General features: G+C 42.7%; 1 protein-coding gene across 1 annotated transcript in view; it reads right to left on the bottom strand.

Moving 5' to 3' along the window:
* Positions 1–24129, bottom strand: part of kmt2d (lysine (K)-specific methyltransferase 2D) — a 33958-nt gene that overhangs the window by 7869 nt on the left and 1960 nt on the right. Inside the window, exons 2-40 of the mRNA XM_073875337.1 lie at positions 22743–22825; positions 22271–22382; positions 21849–22042; positions 20534–20652; positions 20278–20440; positions 20036–20207; positions 19736–19850; positions 19188–19369; positions 18838–18992; positions 16282–16428; positions 15085–15893; positions 14883–15005; positions 14528–14641; positions 14344–14448; positions 14079–14260; positions 13820–13984; positions 13620–13729; positions 12826–12867; positions 12569–12739; positions 12236–12424; positions 12037–12153; positions 10326–10583; positions 10156–10239; positions 9980–10066; positions 9734–9892; positions 9555–9639; positions 9228–9466; positions 8978–9051; positions 8834–8884; positions 7137–8735; positions 6884–7048; positions 6597–6724; positions 4672–6488; positions 4449–4572; positions 4274–4361; positions 4137–4197; positions 3306–3538; positions 283–3222; positions 52–195 (exon numbers count right to left, since the gene is read on the bottom strand). Coding sequence (XP_073731438.1) covers positions 52–195; positions 283–3222; positions 3306–3538; positions 4137–4197; positions 4274–4361; positions 4449–4572; positions 4672–6488; positions 6597–6724; positions 6884–7048; positions 7137–8735; positions 8834–8884; positions 8978–9051; positions 9228–9466; positions 9555–9639; positions 9734–9892; positions 9980–10066; positions 10156–10239; positions 10326–10583; positions 12037–12153; positions 12236–12424; positions 12569–12739; positions 12826–12867; positions 13620–13729; positions 13820–13984; positions 14079–14260; positions 14344–14448; positions 14528–14641; positions 14883–15005; positions 15085–15893; positions 16282–16428; positions 18838–18992; positions 19188–19369; positions 19736–19850; positions 20036–20207; positions 20278–20440; positions 20534–20652; positions 21849–22042; positions 22271–22382; positions 22743–22791 — 11871 coding nt within the window. The 5' untranslated portion in view covers positions 22792–22825. The remainder of the gene's footprint in view (positions 1–51; positions 196–282; positions 3223–3305; positions 3539–4136; positions 4198–4273; positions 4362–4448; positions 4573–4671; positions 6489–6596; positions 6725–6883; positions 7049–7136; positions 8736–8833; positions 8885–8977; positions 9052–9227; positions 9467–9554; positions 9640–9733; positions 9893–9979; positions 10067–10155; positions 10240–10325; positions 10584–12036; positions 12154–12235; positions 12425–12568; positions 12740–12825; positions 12868–13619; positions 13730–13819; positions 13985–14078; positions 14261–14343; positions 14449–14527; positions 14642–14882; positions 15006–15084; positions 15894–16281; positions 16429–18837; positions 18993–19187; positions 19370–19735; positions 19851–20035; positions 20208–20277; positions 20441–20533; positions 20653–21848; positions 22043–22270; positions 22383–22742; positions 22826–24129) is intronic.

Here is a 24129-nt window from a genome sequence, read left to right as displayed (position 1 = left end):
CACAGGCAGAATATTGAAACTTAAATTACAAAAAGAGCAAATGCCACAAACCTGCTTCAGTTGCTTCATTATTGCCTCAGTTTTTCCAGTCTCTTCTTTTTTCGTTTTCTTACGAGAGTTTGGACCACGCTCTCCAGCTTTTGCAGTACGCTTGGCCTTGACTATTGGGGCTCTTTTAGTCAGTGACTGCAGATCCTAAAAAATAGGTATTGACAGAAATTAACTGCAAGATGATTTGATAATGCTCTCCTATGCATCATAAAATAACTTGTGGGACCCTACCTCCATGTTCCTTGGAGTTCCTTGAAGTTTCTGCTCCAGCATTGCCAGCTTGCTATTGATGTGACCATTAATTTCATTATGAATACCATCTGTGGACCTCTGGGATGCCAGTTGTAAGTTTTTTGTTCGGAGGAGTTTCTGCAGTAGCTGTTGGCCGGTCTCTGTTCTTTGGATTTGGGATCCGAGATCTCCTGCTTGATTTCTAGGGCTCGAAACAGAGTTCCCAATAGAAGCGGCACTGCTGACACTGACTGCCTCTCCAGCAATTTCTCTCTTAATAATATTAGAATGGGCTTCTACACTACTTCCAGCATCACATTGGACTTCACGTGGCTCTTGTTTGATGTTCTGTAGCGTCATTTTGCAAATTTCACCTGGCAGTGGTGTTGACTGAGATACTTGGGTAGCACTTGATACTTGTGGTAGGTTCGGTGTCCGCTGAGGAGATGGGCCATTGAGTGGAACAGAAGCTGTAAGTGCTTCAGAATTGAGGCATTGAGCCTTGGCAATTGGAGATCTCAAAGGTGAAGCAGTTGATGCCCCTGTCTGGCTGAAGGGGCTATTTTTTCCAGCAACACTGTCTGGCCTAGAGGGTGATGACAAGTGACTGGAGAGGGAGACAGACCCTGGCTCTGGTTTATTTAAAGATGCTGGGCTGGAACCTGCTTCTGGAGCAGATGACCCTGCAGGAGAACCTGCATGAGATGGTGAGGCTTGAAAGGGGCTCAAGGCTGTTGACATGTGAGATGATTGCTGCTGAAGATGCTGGGCACCCGGTGGAGTTTGAGACATTCTCATGAGCCTTTGCTGATTGGAGAGCGGACTTCCAGGAGAACCCTGACCCATTAACTGTCGAGGAGACAGTGGCCTAGGCATTTGTCCGGGTGCTGTGGTACGAACTGGACCCATTACTGGCCTGGGCACTTGACCCCTCATCATCTGGTGCTGGTGTTGCTGTTGTAACATCTGCTGCTGCTGAGCATTATTGATGTACTGTTGTGAGGGTCCTTGTGAGGTCCCCACAACACCTTGATGATACTGCGGTGCCATACCAGAAGGGTGTACCATTGATCCTGGTTGCTGTGGAATGCCAGCTGGACAGTGTTTGCCTGCCAATCCAAAGTGGTGTTGCTGTTGCGCTTCCTGACCTACAATTCGTGGACCTACTGTTAGCCCCTGTGGGACCTGGGGGCGCATTTGACCCTGGGCCTGACCTTGCATTCTTAGCATCTGGCCTTGCTGTAACTGCCGTTGAGCAATCATTGCCTGAATGTGCTGCAACTGTTGGTTAGGAGTCAGATGACGCAGCTGAGGGTTCTGCGCAATGAAGGCTTGAATGTTAATAGGGGGACGTATTTGCCCTATGGGAACACCAGGCCTTGGAGCCATCACTACCTGTTGACCTCTAGGCATCCCCATTTGGGTCAACATGGCTTGCTGTTGTTGATTTGCAACACCAGTCATTGTAGTTTGAGACTGACCACTATTCTTGCCAAGCACATCTGGTGGTTGGTGCATAACAATTTGACTACCTTGTTGCTGGGCCATGAAAGACATTTGATTATCTTCCTGTTTAATTTGTATGGCATTTGGTGTCTGAAGTAGCATCTGTTGCTGCTGTGGTGGTACACCAGCCTGCTGGTTGCTCACAAAACCATGTTGTTCTCCAGTGTTCTGTTTTGGTTGCTGTTGTGCTGTATGTTGTTGCTGACTTAGAAAACCATGGGGTTGTTGTGGCTGTCCAGCAACACACTGCTGTTCTCCACTGGCCCCTTGCTGCTGCATCTGAACTGGTGTAGGGGGTCCACCTTGTTTGGGTGGTGTTTTTGGACTAAGTATTCCTCCATCTTTTTGGACAGGATTCTGAATGTCTTGGGTCAGACCCTGAACCCCCTGTTGCAAATTTTCAGCAACTCCTTGAGTGCTTCCTGATGGTGGAGTTTCTGATGGTGATGGACCAGCCTGTGACTGTTGTTTTTGTTGCGAAATTTGCTGCTGTTGAAGCTGAGCAAGGTTTTTTGCAGCATTTTGTTGCTGCTGTGACATGAGTATGCGCTGAGCCATTACACTTTGCTGTTGAGGTGTAAGCTGGGTTGGTGGCCCCCTAACAACATGTTGTACACCTGGTCCATGCTGATCTATCAAACCCTGAGGTCTCTGAAGCTGCTGAACAATCTGCTGATTACCCACCATGCCCTGTGGTTGGCCAGCCATCATATTTGAAGCCTGAGCCATTGACTGGTTCATGACATTATGTTGCGTCTGTCCAATAACCTGGTTTCCCATCATACCCGGAGGAGCCTGCATTAAGCCTTGCTGGTTATTCATTAATCCCTGTTGTAAGTTTGGTTGCTGTTGCTGTCCCATCAGTGTATTGCCCATTAAAACCTGGGCTGGTTGGTTACCCATGGCTCCAGGCTGTTGATTCATTATACCAGGTTGCTGAGGTTGATGTGACACTGGCTGCTGCCCAATCATTAACTGCTGCTGTTGTTGTTGCTGCTGCAATTTCTGGACCATTTGCATCCTATGCTGTAACTGCCTCTCCTGTATAACTCTTGGGTCTGCTCCTTGTGTTCCAGGGCCTTGTGGAAAAAAACCAGGAGGTGGAACCGATTGCACAGTACCCAGTGGAAGAGGAGGCTGGGCTCCACTAAATGGTTGCATTTGTGGCATTCTAATTGGCATCCCTCCTTGAGGCACTCCTCCCTGAGCCATCCCTCCTTGAGGCATCCCACCTGGAGGAATCCCTCCAGGAGTTTGACCAATAACTGGTCCTCCCTGTTGACCCATCATCATTTGTCCAGGCATCTTGGAAATCATGTGTGGTGCCTGCGTTGAGGGCCCAGGAGCTAGCATGGAGGGCCCTTGCTGATGCTGCTGCTGTTTACTCTTATACTCTGCTATAAGATTGGTGTGCTCCTTCTGTTGCTTACGAACCTGGAAAACCAAATTATTGCGTCAAATTCAGAATGACTCGAAAGAAGAGAAAACCTCACACTGCTTTAAGTTATTTAGCATACCTGGTCTAATTGCTTCTGGATCTTACTCTGTTCCTCTGTGACCATTTTGAGCTTTTCAGCATCTGCTTCTGCAAATTCACGTCCAGCTTTTTTTGCAGTACGCTGCTTGGCACATAGAGCTTTGCGAGACTTGCGATGTGCCCCAATCTGCTCCTCTAAGAATTTCAACTGCATTTGTAGCAACTGCTGTGTGTGCACAAGCCATTCTTCATATTGGTGCTGTTCAGCATCATCTGTTGAGTTTGATGGCACAAAATTAGCAATATTTATTTCATGATGTTAAAGAAAACTGGGTCCTATGATCTTGACAATCCATGAAACAGACAGAATTGAGAAAACAGACATTAAAGGTGGACTACAGAACATTCTCACCGGCTGTAATAGAAACATAAATCTGCTTTAACAAACTTAACATTTCCTGCCAAACCTGACATGACTTCAAAGTAAAATATATTAATATTATTAATTTTAAGAAGCGAAGAAACCAGTTTTAAAGGGGACATAATCACAAGACTTTAAGATGTAAAATAAATGAAGGTCTAGCTCAAAATACCATTTAAATAATTTATATAGCATGCTTAAATTGCCACTTTGTAGGTGTGAGCAAAAATGTGCAGTTTTTGGGTTTGTCCTTTAAAATGCAAATGAGCTGACATCTGCACTAAATGGCAGTGTTGTGGTTGGATAGTGCAGATTAAGGGGCGGTATTATCTCCATCTGACATCACAAGGGGAGCCACCTATTTTATAAATCAGTTCATTTATATAGGAAAAAGAAAAATATACAAAAATTAAAGAATGGGTTTTGCAAAAATAAAACTGCAAAACGTACTGATAATGCCAAATTGTGGAGGATTTGGTCTTGCTTGAACTTGGTCACTTCCTTCTCCCTCCTGAAATAACAGGAATAAGTGTTAGACATAAACTTCAAATTTATGATGAATTTAAGATGGAGAAAACAAAATGTACCTTGGAAGACCCAGGTGCCAGTTGAGCCTGAGGATCCTCACTTCCTGGGACTGAGGTTAGTCTCTGGGCTAAGAGAGATACTTGCTGCCTAAAGTTTAAAATATTCAAACGTTATTAAATGTGAAACTGAACTTATTATTTTTATAAAGCAGTTTAATAAAGACATTAGAGGTACCTATTCATCACAGGTGATACACCAATAGGATCTTGAGCCAGCACTCTTTTAATCCCTTTTAGAGCCACCATTTTTGCTTTAGCAATAGGATCCATTATGTCATCTGTCATGAATTTATCCAAATCTAAAAAAAATCAACTCAGTCAGTTATTACAATAATATACCGATTATTATGAACTACAGAAAGCTAACAACAAAGTTGATGGAGCTTATTTCAACTCACCTTTATCTGGGAAAAAGTTGCTGGGCAAATTCTGCTGTTTAACAACTTGTGGAGATGGTGCTGACTGCTGCTGAGAAGCAAGACCAGGGTGTATTCTGCCAGTCTGTCCACCTCGTATCACACCTTGCTGCTGTGGTCCCATTGCTGCATGAGGTGGTGAAGGTCCAGCACCACCAATTAACCTCTGCTGCTGTTGCTGTAACATATGGGGTGGTGGCCTGGGCACCATACCTGCTTGAGGCACAAGGGCCTGGGATGGATGATGGTGCTGCTGCGACATCATGATTTGATTTTGCCCCGGCTGTTGAGGATTCTGAATGTTGTGAAGCTGACTACCAATTCCACCCTGTAGAGCACTTAAGTGTTGTTGCTGTTTTTGAAGTTCTTTCTTTTCATGTTCCAAAAGATCTTGTATTAACAAAGGGAGTTCACTTGCTTCCAAGGAATTTTCTACTTCCGCCGTGGAGTGGTGCCCAGTATCTGGCAATCCAAGTGGATTAGCACCCAGGTCTGGATGTGGTGCATCTGATGGGAAAGAAATTGTATCTTGTTGGCTGGGTAAAGGAAAAGGCAGACCACCCAAACGGACAGTGCTCAATGAAGCAGTTGATGTCTCTTGATTAGAAGCCTTTGTATCACTGAGCAACGCAGAGACTGCTTCCCCTATATCATCTTTAGCAGAAGTTAGTCCTGATCGTTGTTGTTCAACCAGACCCTTGTCTTCAAGTTTTACAGAGGACAGTCTAATAGCATCAGGCTCTACCTTAGGAGAGCTTAAAGTATTAGTAGAAGAACTCTCAGTCTTTAAAGGTGGTTGACTGGCAGTATGTGTATCTTGGGAAGTTAGCCCAGCTTTTGGTTTTTCTTCCATCTTGATTTCTACATTAGCAGAGGACCCTGATCCTTCCCCCTCTGCTTCAACAAGTCGTAACTGATCTGAAAAAACATCTTTGGGATCACCCTGATCAAGCATAGGGTCAGTGTAAGCTAGCAAATCAAATTCATCACTGTTAAGAAGATCATCCAAATGAGGATCGTTGGTCTCAAGATTGTCAAGGTTTCCCAAATCATCATCCCCTTTATCTGGATCCAGGTCGAGAGTAGCAAGATCATCATCTTCAACTCCTGTTTCTGCCACTGTATCACTCAGTCCTTTGGGAGCAAATGCATCTACTAGGTCAGAATCGGGTATGTCAACTGGATTGACAACAGTCTGTTGACCTCCTATTGTACTTGTTTGAGGAAGCTGTTGAGCAGTAGTGTGAGAAATGGGTGTTTTGGGGGTAGTATTTGGGACCTGTTGAGGCTGTAGTTGCGTTTGAGAAGGGGGCACATTGCTTTGTTGTTGCATCAATAGGTTCATGCCACCCTGTTGTAACCCAAGTCTGGGATCACGGATACCTTCACCTGAAGTATCAAGAGATTGGGGTAAAGTCTGCTGAACAAATGCAGGATTCATTTCCTGTTGTGGATGAAACAGTCGTGGTCTTGGTAAAGGTGCCCTTTGCATAAACTGAGGACCCAGTGGCATCCGCTGGGAATTATGTCGCAACTCTATGAACTGAGGCGGAGCTCCCGATACACAGCTTTGTACTGCCTCTCCAGAGCCTGGTACCGCTGCCAAAGGATTGGAAATATTTTGTATAGGCATATTCTGTACATTGAGAGGATTGTTAATGGGATTATTAAGATGCTGCCGTGGAACACCTTCTATCATAGATGGTTGTGGGAATCTCCGTGGACCACCTTGGTTTTGCCACTGTGCAGGAAAAGGCGGACGAGAATACATCCCCTGAGAAATACTGGGCACAGCTTGCCTACAAGAAAATACACGTTATAAAAAGTTTATTTGAAGAAGTTCACTGGAGTAAAAAGTTGACTCGCTGTGCAACAGAAACCAGTAACATTATGTCAGTTTACTATACCTTAATGCATTGGGATCCAGAGATGCTGGTGTCCCAGGAGGAGGGGGGCGGCAGACCTTTTCATCTATAGCTCCCACTGGCAGAGGCATCCTGCTGGCAATGGCTCCCTGAGCAACCACAGCTCTGTCCTGTAAGCATAAAGCAATGCTGTTATCACATCTAAAACACATATTTGGTTATTAGTCATAAAATTGGTCATATTGTTTGTATAACTCATAAAAACCATTACTATTCCATTACAAATACAATTATGCAATTTTAATGCAATTACTAGCTTTGTGTTATACCTGAGGGTAAGGAGGTGGTGCTCGTTGGGTTTTGTCTTGTGGAAAGCCTGTCATTTCTCCTACTTGCCAATTTGGGGCAGGATTACTTACAACAGGTGTTTCCTTCTCTTGACGTAAATTTCTCTGCACTTTTTGTCGTATCAAAAATTCTCTTAAACGTTGCTTCTGTAGTAAGACAAAACACAAATAGTACCATTATAAATCTACCCAAATCTACTGAAAAGTTTGCAAATCAACTTCTTGCACCATTTACCTGTCTGTGCTTTTCTAACTCAGATGGACTCATGAGAGCTAGATCCTGACCAGCTGGCAGCTCGGGCAAATCCTGTGTCCCTGGCATGGTGGGTAAATGTGAAGCATCTGATGACCGCACAGAGACTGTATCCTGGTTTCCAGATGAAAGTGCTATTCTTGAGTTAAAATCAGCACCCACTGGTTGATTCTGGGACTGTGGCTGCTGGAGGTGAACCTGAGCTTGCAGAGGAGTATTCATCTGCTGCTGACCAACTACTTGCTGGCCGATTTGAAGCCCTATACTAGGACTGCAGCTAAAAGCAGGTGGCTTTCCAGAGAGTGGATCAGCAACTGAGGGTGAGCAGGGAGGTTGCTGGCTGGGTTGGCTTGGATGGGGTGAGCCTCTAAAATGGGGGTTACTTTCTGGTGCTACAGAACTTGGGCGAGGGGGTTTATGCATCGAGGCATAGGGATCTCTGGACTGCGGTCGTGAAGGTGGGCGAGAATAAGGGTCTGGAGACTGGAAGCGTGGCGTGCCAGGTGACTGAACAGAAAGTACATCATTGGAAATGGCTCCTGGTGTGAGAGGTGACTGAGAACTGCCTTGTGACTGAGGACTTGAAGGCAATCTTGAATATGTTTCTTGCTGAGGTGCAGTAAGTCTCTGGGGCAAAGGAGAGGAGCTGTCACTTGATTGAGGTCGTGGTGTAAGGGGATGCTGGGCATAAGGATCATTGAATGACGAAGGAGATTGGCGGTAGCTCTCAGGAACATGACTAGGAGAGGCACCTGGGGGGTGGGAAACTGACAAGTTCCCTGCATCCCCCTGATGCATACGAGGTGTCATGGGGGCTTTAAATAACCCATCTCCAGATTCTAAACTAGCAGGAGAACCAGCACTTAAGTCTGGTCTGCTAAATGAACGTGGAGAGGGGGCACTAACTTCTCCCCTATTTGGGCCCATCCCAGCAGGTGAAGAAGCTATACCAGATGGTGATGGAGAAGCAGCATGCTCTTGTCGGACAGCTCCATGCTGGCCACGGTAAAAGTCACCACAATGAGCTGTATGGGGTGGCGAGAACATTGGAGAGTCTCCAGGGCCAACTGCCCTAGGTCGAGGACTCTCAGGTGTACCGAAGGCCTCCTGAGGGGACTGTTGTGGTTTGTGGATCTGGTGCTGTGGTCTAAAGAATGGGTCAAACTGCTGGGCTCTACGAGGAGTCCCTGGCTGCATGTCAAGGGAGCCGAAATTGGCTAGCCGTCCCTGAGTAGCACCCTGTGGGCCAGGCAAAGGATAACCTGAGGAAGAGCCCTGCAAGGGGCTGGAAGAAGGATGTGAGTATGGAGTGGATGGCTGAGATTGAAGGTGAGGAGACTGAGAGGGAAGTTTAGAAAACGGGTCATCAACGGAGCATGGCGTTTTGAGGGGTCCATCAGAAAAGAAGGCTGAAGACGCGGAGTCTGGGGCAAGAGGATATGGACTCTCAGCAGAGCTTGGCTGGGAGGAAGTTGAAACCGAGCATGAGGGTGGGGGAATTTGAAGGTGCAGATTAGGACGCTCCCCTTTTATTCGACCTGGTTCAGTTTTGATAGGCCGACATACTTGACTCTCTGCTTGCTTTTGAGAATATAAAAAAATGAAATAATGAAATCAAATACAAACAATTCAATTACCGTATTAATACACTATAAAGTGCATTTAAAATGGACCCTTACCTTTTGTGCCTTATTTATTCTCTGATCAGCTCTATTATCTTTGGCCTTTTGCTAAATGGTTATGGGACAAAATACAAAATAGTTTAGAAAGAAAAAGTACTAAAGTGATTCAAAATTAAGTTGAAGTTTCAAACTACCACCTACCAGATAAGGAACTTTGTCTGCAGCTGATACCTTCCTCCAAATCTTCATTATTTGTTTGCAGCGACTGGCCCAATCTGTAAAATACAAGAAATAATTATGACCTAGCAAAGTATTTTGACATATGTATCTTATTTAATTAACTTACTTGAAATAATCAAGAAGATAACTAATTATTAAAAAGTAAAATTTGTGACCCTGCCTGTGAAATCCAGGCTCCAATAGGGGCATCAAAGTTTGATTTGATACTGACCTGGGTAGTCCTGCTTAAGACTTGGGAAGTTCATGTTAGCATAAAGTACAGGGGAGATGGTAGACAGATTTCCTAATTCCTCATCCTTTTCCCAGCGCTGCAGGCTGCGTTGATTGTATGAGAGGCCATCACCCTCCTGTTCAGTAGGAGTTGGGGGAGTGGAAGGGGTAGCTGGAGTGGATGGTGTTGCCCATGGACTATCCTCATCCTGATCAGGGCTGAAGAGACCACTTCGATCCCTGGAGGGAAACAACAACAACAACAACAAAAAACATAAGAAAAAATTCCAAGAGGAAGCAGAGGAGAACAGAATGATCTAAAGCTTACCGCATGTCAAAAAAGGGTGACTGGGAGAGACCTGGAAACGTGTCCATCATACCAGTCGAAGGCAGTGCACCAGATAGGGAAGCACCTGGAAGGTTAAATAATGATATTTTTTATGCATACAGGTACAAAGGGTATGTTAAAAAGCATATGTAAATAACATATTCAATATTCAAGCATACCTGGAAGGAGGTTTCTGTGTGGCAAACCAATTTGATTTGGCTCACTCTCAGGCTTAATGCTAGGCTGAAGCACACCACTTACAGAGCTCCCCTCAGTGGGTCCAAGAACCCTTTTGAAGAACTGCTCTGAGTCCTGACTTTCTAGTCTTTGAGGCAGATCTAGAAGGCAAAGTGAGGGTTTTAAGTAAGCTTGATTATCAAAAACAGTAGGGTTACAATATTTCTCAGTTTATAAACAGCACTTACCTTCATTCTTCTGTTTGTCAGATCCAGGTACATCACCTGATCGCTGATCTCTGTTGGAAAGTTGCCCACTTGCTCCTGGTACTACTCCTATAAAATGTTATGCAAGTTAGGCATGTTCTAATTACATCTATAACAAAATTTCTCACGACCTATACCTTCAACCCAAAAAATCCTACCCGTTTCATCCCCTGGAGGCTTGGATACTCCACCCTCTTGCTTTAGTTCCATGGGAGGACATGTTGGCCTGACTGTGGCCTCAACTGTAAAGAATATAATAAAATAAATGTTTAACTCTATCCCAGTTCACATTTTCTTCTCCCAAACGCTATTTAGCATATAGGTTAACCTTGATCTGTATTTCTGGCTCCATGTCCAGGGAGTGGAGGCCTCGGAATGCCCTGCATATGTCTTTGGATTGGAGGGGCAAGAAATGCTCTCTTACTCTGATCGAGTAATGTCTTTCCAAAGAAAGCCTCTTGCAGGTATGCAGGAAACATGTCCTCCAATTTGCTTTTCTTTCTGCCTCTGCGCTTTTTGGCTTGCTCCGCCTCTCCCTCTGTTGTCTTTGCTTCTGAGACATCTAGAGGTATATCAGGATGGGGACCTACTCAAAAAACAAAACAAAAAAAAACATTAAATGAATTGATCTGTTGTGATCAAAGAGACAATCAAATCTTTTCAGTTCAATCTAACTTCGTCATTCTGCAAGTCAAACCGTCTACACGGGTTACATCCAGAAAGTATTTATTTTTAACTACTGCTGACCTAGTTAAGTGTTTGTATTCCCTGTGCATTTTGAAGCAGTTTGTAAAATACAGAATGTTTTTTCTACAGGACAAAAAAACAAGAACTGCTTTAGAAATCTATCCCTGTCCACCTATTCTGTATTGAGTGTCATCCAAACAAGTGCCTAGCCTTCACATTGTACACATTTTCCTACCTTACTTTCCTAAATGCTCTTGTGTGTTAACCACAGAAATTGAAATTCACCAACACAAACAAATCCACTTCTCCTGCTTCACCAGGCAACTTTTTAAACACATCAAAAATGTTAGAAATTTATTGCTGAAACACATTACAAAGACTGAACTATGTAATGTTGAATTGTGGAGTTAGATCGTTAAACAGTTTTTCCACATTTCTGTGTTCAGGATTATTTGGGCGGGGCTAAAACTGTGTCTCTATTGGCACTTTTCAACTGCATAGTACCCCACGGTTTGGTTTGGTCAGCTTACTTTTGTGAGCTTTTCCATTGGGTGCAATACGTAGTACCCGATACTATAAGTTCCCAACTCCCTTTTAGCGATTAAAAACATCCACAGGTTGAAAATCAGGAACACCATACCAAATTTTTTCCAGACTTGTAGTTTGTGGTGGCATATTCGCGACGTACACATCCACATATATGCTTAAATGTAACTTAAATGAGGCTCAGCGGAGCACGTCGACTGACGCCACGAGTGTTGTACAGAAACTGTCATGTGAGACAGAGGTAGTGATAAATGCAAATGTGCAAACATCTATTTGTGGTGGTCAATTTTAATTTTGTGGTGGACTGAGAAATAAAAGAATGTATGGGATTGTACAATGATGCTCTCCCTAGTATGTCGTCACAGCAGTAGGCAGCGCAAATATAATGACACGCCTATAATCCCTCCCACTCCGAAGTCTTACTAAACTCGAGCTAACCAAGTGAGGTGAGCTGACCCGACCTGACCCAAACCAAACTGTGGGGTACTATGCAACGGAAAACCATATGATGCACTGGAGTCACCGAGCAACGCCCCGCCCCCTAACACAATTGTGAAGATCCATTCAGGTTGTAGCCGTTTTTAAAGTTGAGAGAGACAGCAGCTTTTCCTTAAGTGGGTGTGGTTTCAGCAACAACAGTGGACACGTCCCAGCATTTGGAAGCAAAAAAAAAAACCTTATTTCTCCTAGACTTCAATAACTTATTTTATGTATTATTTAAATTTGGCTGGATGGTTAATAACACATTTTTAATAAAACAAAACCCAACAGCCCCTGGTGTTTGCAGTAGCAGTGCCTACACTTGCCGTCCTCAAGTTTTCCTTCAGCTGTTTGACCTTCAGGAGCAGCATCACCAGAAGCAGACAGACTTCTCCTCATTCGTGTGTGACATTTTCTCTGTCGGACCATAAATCCACCAATCCCTACAAATGGAAAATCTCTGTATTAACACTCGCATTTTTTCTAGCATTAAATGCTACAAAAGCCATTCGAAAACTCAGTCACCTGGTCTGTATGGTTTACGCTTTCTTTTCTTTCCATCTTCAGTTTCCTCTGCTCCACCTTTAAGAGCGTCACAGTCAGCCATGCCCTCTACACCTCCGTCTGCTCCCATCTCTCGATCCACTCCTCCATCTCTGTCTGGGCTTCCAGGGGCCTCCAGCTTGTGCTCACATTCCATCGCTTCTGCACCCCCTATAACATTAGTTGTTTTTACATTCAAAGTGACCTACAATCCTTATGTTTCAACTTCATTTAAACCATGTAAACACTGCACAAATGTAATATAAGAAATAAAAGATATAAGTTACTTGAAAATAGAAATATAATTAAACCTACCTTTACTCTCGTCGCCATCTGCCTCGCCTTCTTTCAGCTCATCAATACACAGGGTGCCAAGTCGAGACCGGCGCTGCCTGCGCTTGTGCAGGGGTGACATGGAGATGCTCCGCAATAAAGACATGCCTGTCTCTGTGAGCCAGACACCCTCCAGACGATAAAACTGTGGCTCTGAACAGGGGAAGGAGAAACCGTCACATTAATAAAAGCAAACAAAACAAAATGTTTTATCAAAATGACACCTATAAAATACATACCTGGTTCTTTAATTCTAAAGGCTGACATCATAGGAGACTCCACTGAAAGACAGAGAATCAAGCAATGGTTATTATGATTTCTTATGGTTTGAAAAAAAAACCACCGTCAATTAATACAGGGTTCCCACACCTTAGTTAACTTAAAATTCAAGGACCTTTCAAGGACTTTTCAGGTTCAATACCCTCAAATTCAAGGACAAAATGTTAGGACACATTTCATGTAAGAGCAAGGTTACATCGTGTTACCTTTTAAGATACATTGTTACAGTTCCCTTTCGAGGGAACTCGTGCTGTGTCACTACGGTGACACTTTGGGGACGCCTCTAGGGGTAAGTGCGTCTAAACGTGTATATCAAAGTCAACCAATGGTGAGGATTAACGACAAAGACAGGGTGACGCGGGAGCCAGGAATCTGAAATATTGCCTAAGACGGCGTTACAGGGACGCAGGAAGTATTGACGTATTGACGTTTTCATGTGTCAAACACAATTATGCAAAAAAGCATTTTGGTACGAATAAACATCGCATACAGAAGATATAAGCATTTAAAGCGAACAGTTTAGCACGTGTGCTTAAAAAGTCTATAATTTTTATGATATTATCCTACACTACACAGGAAATAATATGGATTTTTTTCCAGAAAACTTCTTGCATAGAATAAATTCAAGCACTTTTAATGACCTGTATCTATGTATGTATATTTTTAAAATATACTATTATATTTTTTCCCCCAGATTTACAAACTTTCAAGGATTTCAAGGACCCGTGGGAACCCTGTTAATACTACCACTCACCAACTGGCCTGGGTACATATGGTGTACAGGCTGTGCAGGCAAACCCTTCATCGGATGCTTGTTCAACCTCATCCTCAGTGTAAAGACTCTCACATACAGCGTGAACCCATCTACAAAGGCAGACAAACAAAACGACAAAATTTACATACTGATCTCGTATACATTTAATGCCACAGTTTATGATTTGTTTACAACTCGACCTGTCGCAGTGCTGACACTGCAGAAGCAGCTCCTCCTCCATGAAGTTCTCGCGACACACGGGACACGTTACCAGACTGGCGCAGGGGCCGCAGTGATTGTAGTTATTTTGCCACTCACAGTGGAAACCTGGAGAACTAGCACCACACTGCATACAGCACACACACCTGTACGGTGCAGAGAAATTGGTTTTGGTTACGATACGTTTTGGGAAAGACTCCTAACACAGTAACCTATGCACTAGGGCGAGTCATGATGTACCATTTGCATTTCCAGCCTCCTTTGGGCACGGTCTGTAATGGTGGGTCCAAACAGTAAGTGTGATAGCTGACGTCACAGTCATCACAAAGCAGCAACCGGGCAGGATCAGAGGCCTTCCCGCACACCTCACACACGATGCACTCAAGACAACGCCAGCCTTTCCTCAACATCATCTTGGTGATCTAGAAAGGAAAAGACTTATTTAGATATCCATAAAAAAGCTAAACATTGTATAAACAAGTGTCACCAGAATTTTAAAGCCCACCTTGCTGTTCACACAGTATGGATGATAACATTGAGCACACTGCGCACAGGCTAAAAGCTGGCCCTCCACACCTTGTCCAAAACTACCACACACTACGCACATGTCCTGTACCAGAAAAGACAGCAGTGAATTAAATTTATACCTTGCAAAAGTACATATTTTCAAAGTGAAACCTGATTCTTACCTGCTGCAGGACAAACTTATCGGTGTTGGAGAAAAGTACCACAGTATTTTGCATGGTGTCATCCTCCTCCTCCTCCTCCTCCTTGCCAAGTCCAGTGTCTGCGGTCATGCTTAACTGTAAATATTACAAAGTAACTTGATTAATTTTTTAAGTAGGCGAGTCATTTCAATCTTGTATACTTTTAAACATAAATAAATGATAAGCGGTTATCATAAATCATCAGATTAATCGTTATAAATCTAATTACTCACTAGTAATGGTTTACATTGGAGTAAACAAATCACAACAATTTACATTAAAGTCAATATTAAGAAAGAAAATATTGTAGATAAAGAACTTAATAGATCTAACTCACTATAAACGCATCTACGCAAGAGGCCATTGCTTTAAGACGTGACCGACCACGACCTCTTCCACCACTGCCGCCGCCACCACCACCACGTGGCCGTCGTTTACCCGGAAAGCCACTGCCTCTACCCTACAAGATTAAACATTAAAACGTTAGTTTAATACTAAAAATAATAAATCCCACATTAGTAACAATGTCTAAATCCTACCTGTTTTACCCGCGAGCGTCCTGGAGAACCTCTACGCTTCACTTTCTCTCCATCAGGTTTTAGCGGATCAAAAGGCAACGAGTCCTCAGTCTCGGTGAGCAACGAATCAGAACGAGTCCTGCCGACCGGCCCCAAGCTGAGGTCCATGGACAGCATCTGAGAATCCGCCTCAGTTGGCGAGCCAAGAAAACCACTGCTGCTCCCATCACCGTGGCTCATGTTAGATGTCTCATCAAGGACCAGCTCAGGCTTTGTATCCATCTCTTGCATCTCATTTCTGGACTCCTCCCCCTGACTATCATCTTTATTGAGAGACTCTTCTAAGGATTCTTCGACCCCCTGCTCTTCCTCATCTTCATCATCCTCAGACTGGCCCATTCTATCATCAGTGTCAGATGCAGTGGGCATTTCAGTTCGAGAAGCAACAGGACCTTCTATTGTCTCTTCCTGACGTGATTCAGATCCCACATCCTCCATGTCCATAGCAACAGGCTCTGCCTCTTCAGGAACAGGGAGTGGGGTTTGAGAAGACTGAGAACGTGGGCTTGTTGAAGGCTTTGTTTCTGGGATCTCCTCTGTGCTGTTCAACTCTCTGGTCTCTGGTTGAGGATGCTTGTCGTCTTGTGATACATCTTGGCTTTCTGTACAAGTATCAGCCACATTAAGTTGGGCTGCCTCTGTAGTATCAGGGACAGGACTGTCTGGGCTGTCCTTCACAGGAGGTTCCTGAGTGCCCTTTGATATTTGCTCAGTGCCTTCTGCAACCACAGTGTCATTGCTGGTCTCCTCTTTTTGTTCTTCAACAACATCTGCAAAAAGACAAATATAAGCCAAACTCAACAACACAATCACCTTTTCAAATGCTTTTAAATCAATAAGCTGTGACAGTGATGGTTACACTAATGGCTATTTATATAAAAATTAAATTAAAAGTGATGTAATGGCCAATGTGTGGTAACAACTCAGAATTAAAATGTTACTTCTGCATTTAACCCATATCCCAGTGAGTAGTAAACACATGCACTGGAAGTTTGAGAACACACAAGCACCCGGAGCAGTGGGCAGCTGGTTGCACAATGGGGGAAAGGTGCTTTGCCCAAGTGCACAGTTTTGGAGACTGAACCTGCGACCTTTGGGTTTCAAGCCCGACCATCTAACCACACAACTGCCCCCACATTAAATTGGGTTTCGTTTTACCTGCAACAGTAGCTATAGAGTCCTGCTGTTCTGTAGAGACTTGACTGTGTACAGTCTCAGATAAGACCTTAGTATCCTCATGTTGTAATGCTTCTTCCATAATGCTTTCTTTAGCTTCTTTCGTTTCATCAACCTCGGACTCCATCCCTAAAGTGATAAATATATCAGTTTGACATCTAACATCACTTTATAATACTTATTCCACAAAATATTCATATTAAAACTGTTAGGAATACAATAGTCTGATTTGTATTTTGCAGATAATATTGCTCCTGAATTCGGTAAATAAAAAAATCCAATATGCAGTCAATAAAAAATGTATTCAGACACCAGATTTAATTTTTGATATTTATTTGGGGTGCAGGGCACTACCGTATTTTCCGGACTACAAGTCACACTTTTTTCATTGTTTGATACTTCTAGTCAGGTGCGACTTATACGTCAAAATAATTTCATATGAACCAAGAGAAACCATTACCGTCTACAGCCGTGAGAGTCTGCTCTATGCTGCTCCTGTATTTATGTAATTCAATGGATTCAGTGATGTGGAATGATTTCGGGACCTTTTGGAACTTGATTTGGCTTGTCATCTTCATTTAGCCCAGTGCTTCCCAATCCTGGTCCTCAAGCAGCCCCTCCCAGAAAGTTTTAGATGTCTCCTTATTTACCACACCTGATTTAACTTATCAGCCTCCTTCCAAAATGGTAAACATGTCTCCCTAACAAGCTGATGAGTTAAATCAGGTGTGTTAAATAAGTAGACATCTAAAACAATCTGGAAGGGGGTGCTCGAGGACCAGGGATTGGGAAACACTGATTTAGCCTATTCAGCCTCCCAGGTATGTTCTGTATGCTATTGTGTATCGTGTAAAAAACCGTTTGTGTTACTTTAACATGTATGGACATCTATTCAGTCTGCTGTTCTGTGCTTTTGTTTGGTTGAATAACTTCCGTTTCCAGATTAAATGTTTGTTCTTTGGTATGGATTTTGTGAAATCATTTTCTAAATAAAAGCGTTATATAGTCCAGTGCGATTTAAAGGACAAGTTCGGTATTTTACACTTAAAGCCCTGTTTTCAGATTGTTTATGATGAAATAGAACGGTTTTGACTAAAATTTGGACATATGATGCTGGCCCGAGAATTTTTGGGTGTTTGTTGTATCACCTCCCACCTCTACAATGGCTGTATAGGTGCACAGGAACAATCCTTTCTAAAATGCATTAAACTTTCGTTTACAAAGACGTGAAACTCACCGAGTGGTAAGGGGTGTTCACTGAAATGCTCACACAAAAATCGCTGCAAAAGATGCTTTCCAACAGGTGTTTTAGCATTCGTTGTAAACTTGTGGACCTATTTTTCCAAACGCCTCACACCCGTATATTCTTCCGTTGAGAGCTTGAATAATAGACACTCCAGCCCAGTTGGTGGCAATAATCCGCCTTTTCCAATTGCAGGAATACAAGTTCCAGGCGTTGGAGTAATACCGTACCTCACAGCACATCTAATACAAGTCAATGGAGTTGGACAAAAACTACAATAAAACCTGTTGGAATGCGTCTTTTACATCAATGTTTGTGTGAGCATATCAGTGAACACCCCTGACCACTCAGTGAGTTTCACGTCTTTGTAAACGAAAGTTTAATGCATTTTAGAAAGGATTGTTCCTGTGCACCTATACAGCCATTATAGAGGCGGGAGGTGATACAACAAACACCCGAAAATTCTCAGGCCAGCATCATATGTCCAAATTTCAGTCAAAACCGTTCTATTTCATCATAAACAATCTGAAAACAGGGCTTTAAATGTAAAATACCGAACTTGTCCTTTAACTATGTTTTCCTCTTCAAAACGCATTTTTGACTGATGTGACTTATACTGCGGAGCGACTTATAGTCCGGAAAATACGTTATAATAAATAGAGGACAGCAAATTGTGACATATTATACCCCAAAAATTCTTCATAGAGCGGACTACCAATAAAATTGATTAAAAAAATTTGACCCAAAATTCAGACACTTTGACCAGACCATGTTTTGCTTAAAGGCGGAGTCCACGATGTTTGAAAAACGCGTTGGAAATGGAGACGGGCCGACTACCAAAACACACTTATAGCCAATCAAATCAAATCAAATGCCGGGTTGCGTATGTGTGGGGCGGGTCTATCAACAGAAGGTCCAGATTCTATTGGGGTAGGGGCGTGTTTGTTTAGGTTTATTTCAAATATCAACATTGGCTTTCAAACATCATGGACTCCGCCTTTAACTGTTGAACAAACAAAAAACCTTTGAACATTAAACTAAAACAGATTGAATCTTTTTGAATAAACATTTGCAGTCCTGATGAGCGATTTATTATGCAAACTGAGAAGGAAAAAATATCACCTTTCATCAAAATATAACTTGTTCTTCCTCTGAAATTACTTTTTAAAAAACATACCCATCATCTGACATACTTGTCAGTCAGGGACAACTTTTCTCAATTCAACAAATGCCTGATTGAAAATATTTTATCTCTCTGAAATTTGAGAAAAATGGGTTGCATCCAACTAACATACCCAACTCCATTGGCACCTCCAAATCAGCCTTCTCATCCACTTGTGTAGATGAAACGGACTCAACTGGAACCTCATCTGAGGTTTCTTTGCACAGCACACAGATGCATTTCTCCTCAGGAGACCCTGACAGAGAAGCACAATCACTGTGTACCCATCTGCGTAGGACAAAAAAATAACAAATGTGAATTTAAATATGCAGGAAACCGATAAAAGCCAATCTGTCTGTTGGATAATTTGCTTTTTACACTAATGAATATTTAAAGGTCACCTCCATTCCAGCTACTTCATTTAGTGAACTTTGCACAGCTCTGCCAGTTCTTTATAACAGGAGAGACCAAGCACAAACTGACCTGTGGCAGATGGCACAGCGATGTTGCAGGAATACAGAGGGCTCTGTAGCTTTACTGCAAACACCGCAGATGGAGGTGCGCCTCCGCTGACAGCCTTCGCATACCGTGTAGCTCTCAAACCACTGTTCAGAGCCAGGAAGCTTCAGCCCTCGCACGCCACAGTCTATACAGACACGGCACCGCTAAAACACACATGCAAATGAGGTCAGTCAAACCAATAGAATGAGATTTTACATCACAAACATCACATTTTACTATTGGCCAAACATCTGCTATGAACTGACATCACAACAACATGCCACAATGGTTGCCCAGGGCTATCACGGGAATCTTGGATAACACACGTGAGGACAAAATTAAACAATGTGTTTTCAGCACTTTGGTTGAAAAAATACAGTGATTTCTCTTGGGAATTTCTGGGCTGGAGCAAAGAGCCAAGCAACATGCCTTTTGCTAAGTAAATAAACTGAACAGGTCTGAATTCTGCCATAAATGGTGATATTAGAAGATGAAAGGCGTGTTAAAATGAGTCATGGGAATTAGCTTACTTTGCACTTCCACGAATCAGGGGGCACAGAGTCCATCGCTGGCAGTAGACAAAAAGTATGGTAGCCCTTGTCACAAGCATCACAAACCAGCATCTTTGAATCATCCCCTGGTTGCCTGGATACCACAGATAAAGAAACTTTTATATAAAAAATTATTTTTATTTTATACTTTTTTTGCTAAATTTCTCAATGCCACAGCAACATCAATGGCTATAGTCATTGCAAGAAATTAAAACTTACAATACACAAACACACTTAAAATTCCCCAAAGAATTTACAAGAGTAAGCATTCAAACATACCTGCAGGTCTGGCACACCTTGCATTCAGGACACTGCCAGCCAGAACGCTGAAGTGGTGAGGCAATGATCTCCAGACAGGCATCGTGATAATGCTGCCCACAGCCTGTACAGTATAGCAGACCTGACAGGTCTCCAGTGGAGTCACATACTGCACATCGTGCCTCCTCTCCAGCTACAAAATCAACAACCATCAGTCATCCAAGCAACCCAAACTATTTACCAATAAGATCAAATCTCCATACCAATTTCTTCAGCTTTGTCTATGTGCTCTGGACAGAGGAGAGCCAGCTGCTTCATGGACTGGAACGATCCACTCGCAGCTGAGCAGGGGAAGTGGTAGAACCGTGAGCAGCCTTCGGCCCGGCACCGGATGGTAGCACCCATCCGCTTACAATAATCACATGGCTGAAACGGAAAAGGCCGGATAGAAGGAAGACAGGTTAATTTGTGTGCCATCAAGCAGTATTATTGCTTTGATAAATAAAGGTCTCAGCCTACCCGCTGTATCCCTGAGATGACTGCCTTATCCACATTTATCAGCACCTCACCCTCAGACTGTTCCACTCCCTCTGACCACACAGCACACCAGTGGTGAACCCAACAGCTCCCCGTGTCATATCGAAAAGATTGTTAGGTAACATGCTAAAATTAAAGAAAACTCAAGAAGTCTTGTGTGCTTTAACAGTACAAAAGGAGTTCATATTTATATTTATGTATATATTTAAAGGACAAGTTTGGTGTTTTACACTTAAAGCCCTGTTCTCAAATTGTTTATGATGAAATTTCGACAGATGTGGCTGCCCCGAGAATCTTCGGGTGCTTGTCGCTTCACCTCCCACCTCTACAATGGCTGCATAGGTGCACTGCAACAATCCCTCCTAAAATGCATTAAACTTTCGTTTACAAAGACGTGAAACTCACCGAGTGGCCAGGGGTGTTTACTGATATGCTCACACAAAAATCGCTGCAAAAGATGCTTTCCAACAGGTGTTTTAGCATTCTTTGTAAACTTGTGGACCTAATTTACGCCTCACACCCGTACATTCTTCCGTTGAGAGCTTGAATAATAGACACTCCAGCCCAGTTGGTGGCGATAATCCACCTTTGCCAATTGCAAGAATACAAACAACGTTCCCGGCGGCGGAGTAATACCGTACCTCACAGCACATTTAATACAAGTCAATGGAGTTGGACAAAAACTACAATAAAACCTGTTGTAAAGCATCTTTTGCAGCGATTTTTGTGTGAGCATATCAGTGAACACCCCTGACCACTCAGTGAGTTTCACGTCTTTGTAAACGAAAGTTTAATGCATTTTAGGAAAGATTGTTCCAGTGCACCTATGCAGCCATTATAGAGGTGGGGGCTGATACAACAAACACCCGAAAATTCTCGGGCCAGCATCATATGTCGAAATTTCAGTCAAACCCATTCTATTTCATCATAAACAATCTGAAAACAGGGTTTTAAGTGTAAAATACCGAACTTGTCCTTTAACAATTCATATTTATGAGATCCTATTTTCCCTAGTCATTTTTTTTTTTATAGCCACAGATCAGAATCGACTATATCGTAAATAACAAAAAAGCAGCCCACATTTTTTATATTCTTTAAAACAGTCATAAATGGGAATGTGCTATGTAATTTCAAACACATGACATCCCAACTCAGATCAGACTGAAACCCTCTTTCCCCACACAACTATGGAGAAGAAGTGAAAAAATGGCATGACCTAGAAATTATTCCTCCAACATGAAAACCTTTAATGACATCATTAAGATTTAACCAATGGATTTCTTTATACCCGTGTCATCAAAGAGTGATGCCAGACAGGTGGATTCCGAGAATCCAATGGAAGACAAGTCATCGTTTCCAGCTGCTGGCAGAGAGGAGACAGGGGGCTCCAAGCTGGGTCGATCAGAGGAGGGTCCAAAACAACAGAGCTCCCGTTGTCCATGCAGACTACGCTCCACGCAATTACAGAGAGCACAGGCCCTGACAGTCTCACTAAAAATTAAAGACACAGTTAAAAATATTGACAACTCGGTGATACTTCGGTAAAATTCACTGCAAGCGAACGGGACAAATTAATATTCAAATTAGCTGTGGCTTTAACATTTGCCCAGTTGGTCTTTTTAATGAACGCAACCATTTCCCCTTGAACAAGCTGTTCAATCAACCATATCTTATATTTTTATGCAAAGCAACGTGAACCGCAAATTATAAAGGCCTTACGCTGATAAACTGGAAGTGTCCACAGTAGTGCCCGAGATGTCCTCTGCAACAACAGGTGCACTCAGTTCCCCCTCAACCTGGACGCTCTCCTTTGGAGGGGTCCCATCATCAGCTGAGAGGAACATGGTAGCCGTAAGTTACGATGGTGCACATTTGAATGTGCCCTTTAAAAATCATTCATATGTAACACTGTTCCCTCACAGAGAATGTAAGTAAAGGTCAGATGCAGGATAGGCTTTCTTTAAAGAATGATAATCACTGCCGTGCAAGATTAAATACCATCTCTGCCTCAAATTACTGTAGTTTATATTATTTTATCAAATACTGTACAATCCCAATATGACAAATACATTAGACTATAGCACATACTAAAATAAATGGTTTGCATGCATGCTTAAAAACACTTTTATAAAATCTAGCAGCTGAAGAAATCCAAAATAACATTTTTCTCACGTTCAGCTCAAATACTAACCTGCAGTTTCTGAATCATTTTCTTCGCAGTTTGATTTCTGCTCGTCCATTCCTACTCCTGAAGAAGATCTCTATTACAGAGATCTGAAACATATAAACAAAGTCTAGATGTGAAGACAGTGACATCATTTAAACTCAAGCCAACGTGCTTAAACCACCTAAAGAGCAGATTTGGTCGGACAAATTCCAGTTTTGCACAGCCATGAAACCACCATGTTATTGTACCTGGAATTTTAGAAAACACACTAGATTTGCGCGCTTGTGTATACAACATAGACGCTAACTAGCTAACAACTTTAACCCTCATAAAAGCAAAAATGGAAAAGTTAGACTAGTTATCAGGTGGTAACATCTCTGGATATTGCGTCCCATCAGATCAACTGCATTTATAAATGTCTAGTCATACAGCGCCAAGTCAGAAACTGCGTAGCAAATGTGCATAATCCTGCAAACTTCACATTACACCACACCTAATTACGCAAACATTATTGCATATAGGAAAAACACAGCAAAAAACAACTGATAAACACAAACCATGAAGTGGATTCACGTGTTCGGTGCATTCTTGCCGTTTTTGTCAACGCTGTTGTTTAAACAATGGTTAGTGGGTTTGTTAAAATTGTCTGTTCTTGCAGCTGCGTCGTTATGCTCAGCTTACAGTAATGCCTGGACGCGGCTAACACGCTAGCTTTCTGACCGGGGTTAACAAACTCCCTGCAAAATAATCCACTCGTCCATCACCAAAGTCGGGCACATACAGACACGTATACCCGATTATTTTACTTAGTAATGACGCGAGGTGAATAAAACTGCATAAGTTCGTGCATAACGAATATATTGCGTTACTTTCTTTATGTAAAACGACGCTAAAGGGAGAAACACAAAGAAAATACAACTTCCGTGTAACGCGCTTCCTGTGAGAGACATAACGATGCCGGGCTGAAACATGGGAACCAATATTTAGTTCCGCCGGTGATTGGGCGAAACGTTGCGAGTGCACGAGTCTGCACTGATATATATATTCAAATAGTATGCTCAGAAAATAACACCAAGGCGCATGTGGTAAGGTTCTTTGAACGTATGTTGTGATATGAAAAGTTAAAATTAATTGGGTCACCATGACGTGGGCTAAATATCACCTCACGTTATCGGTTCATAAGGAAATACAGTTCAGTTAAAGATTGCATAATGTGCAAAAATGAAACGGACTGAAATACAACGTCCTGTCCTTGTCAGGGCCCATGTACCCACATCTCTCGATTAACATGTCTGTTTCCTCTCACGAGTAGACGGTTAAAAGCACTAACGTTTATATGTGAATGCTGTTGCGGAGTCAGCAGGTTGTTGTATTTTTATTAGTGATATTTAAAGGGTTTCCTCTTAGTATG

This window comes from Misgurnus anguillicaudatus, chromosome 13 (genome assembly GCF_027580225.2).
Source record: "Misgurnus anguillicaudatus chromosome 13, ASM2758022v2, whole genome shotgun sequence".
NCBI lineage: Eukaryota > Metazoa > Chordata > Actinopteri > Cypriniformes > Cobitidae > Misgurnus > Misgurnus anguillicaudatus.
The sequence above is the reverse complement of the archived record's forward strand: the minus strand, read 5'-3'. Positions and strand labels throughout refer to the sequence as shown.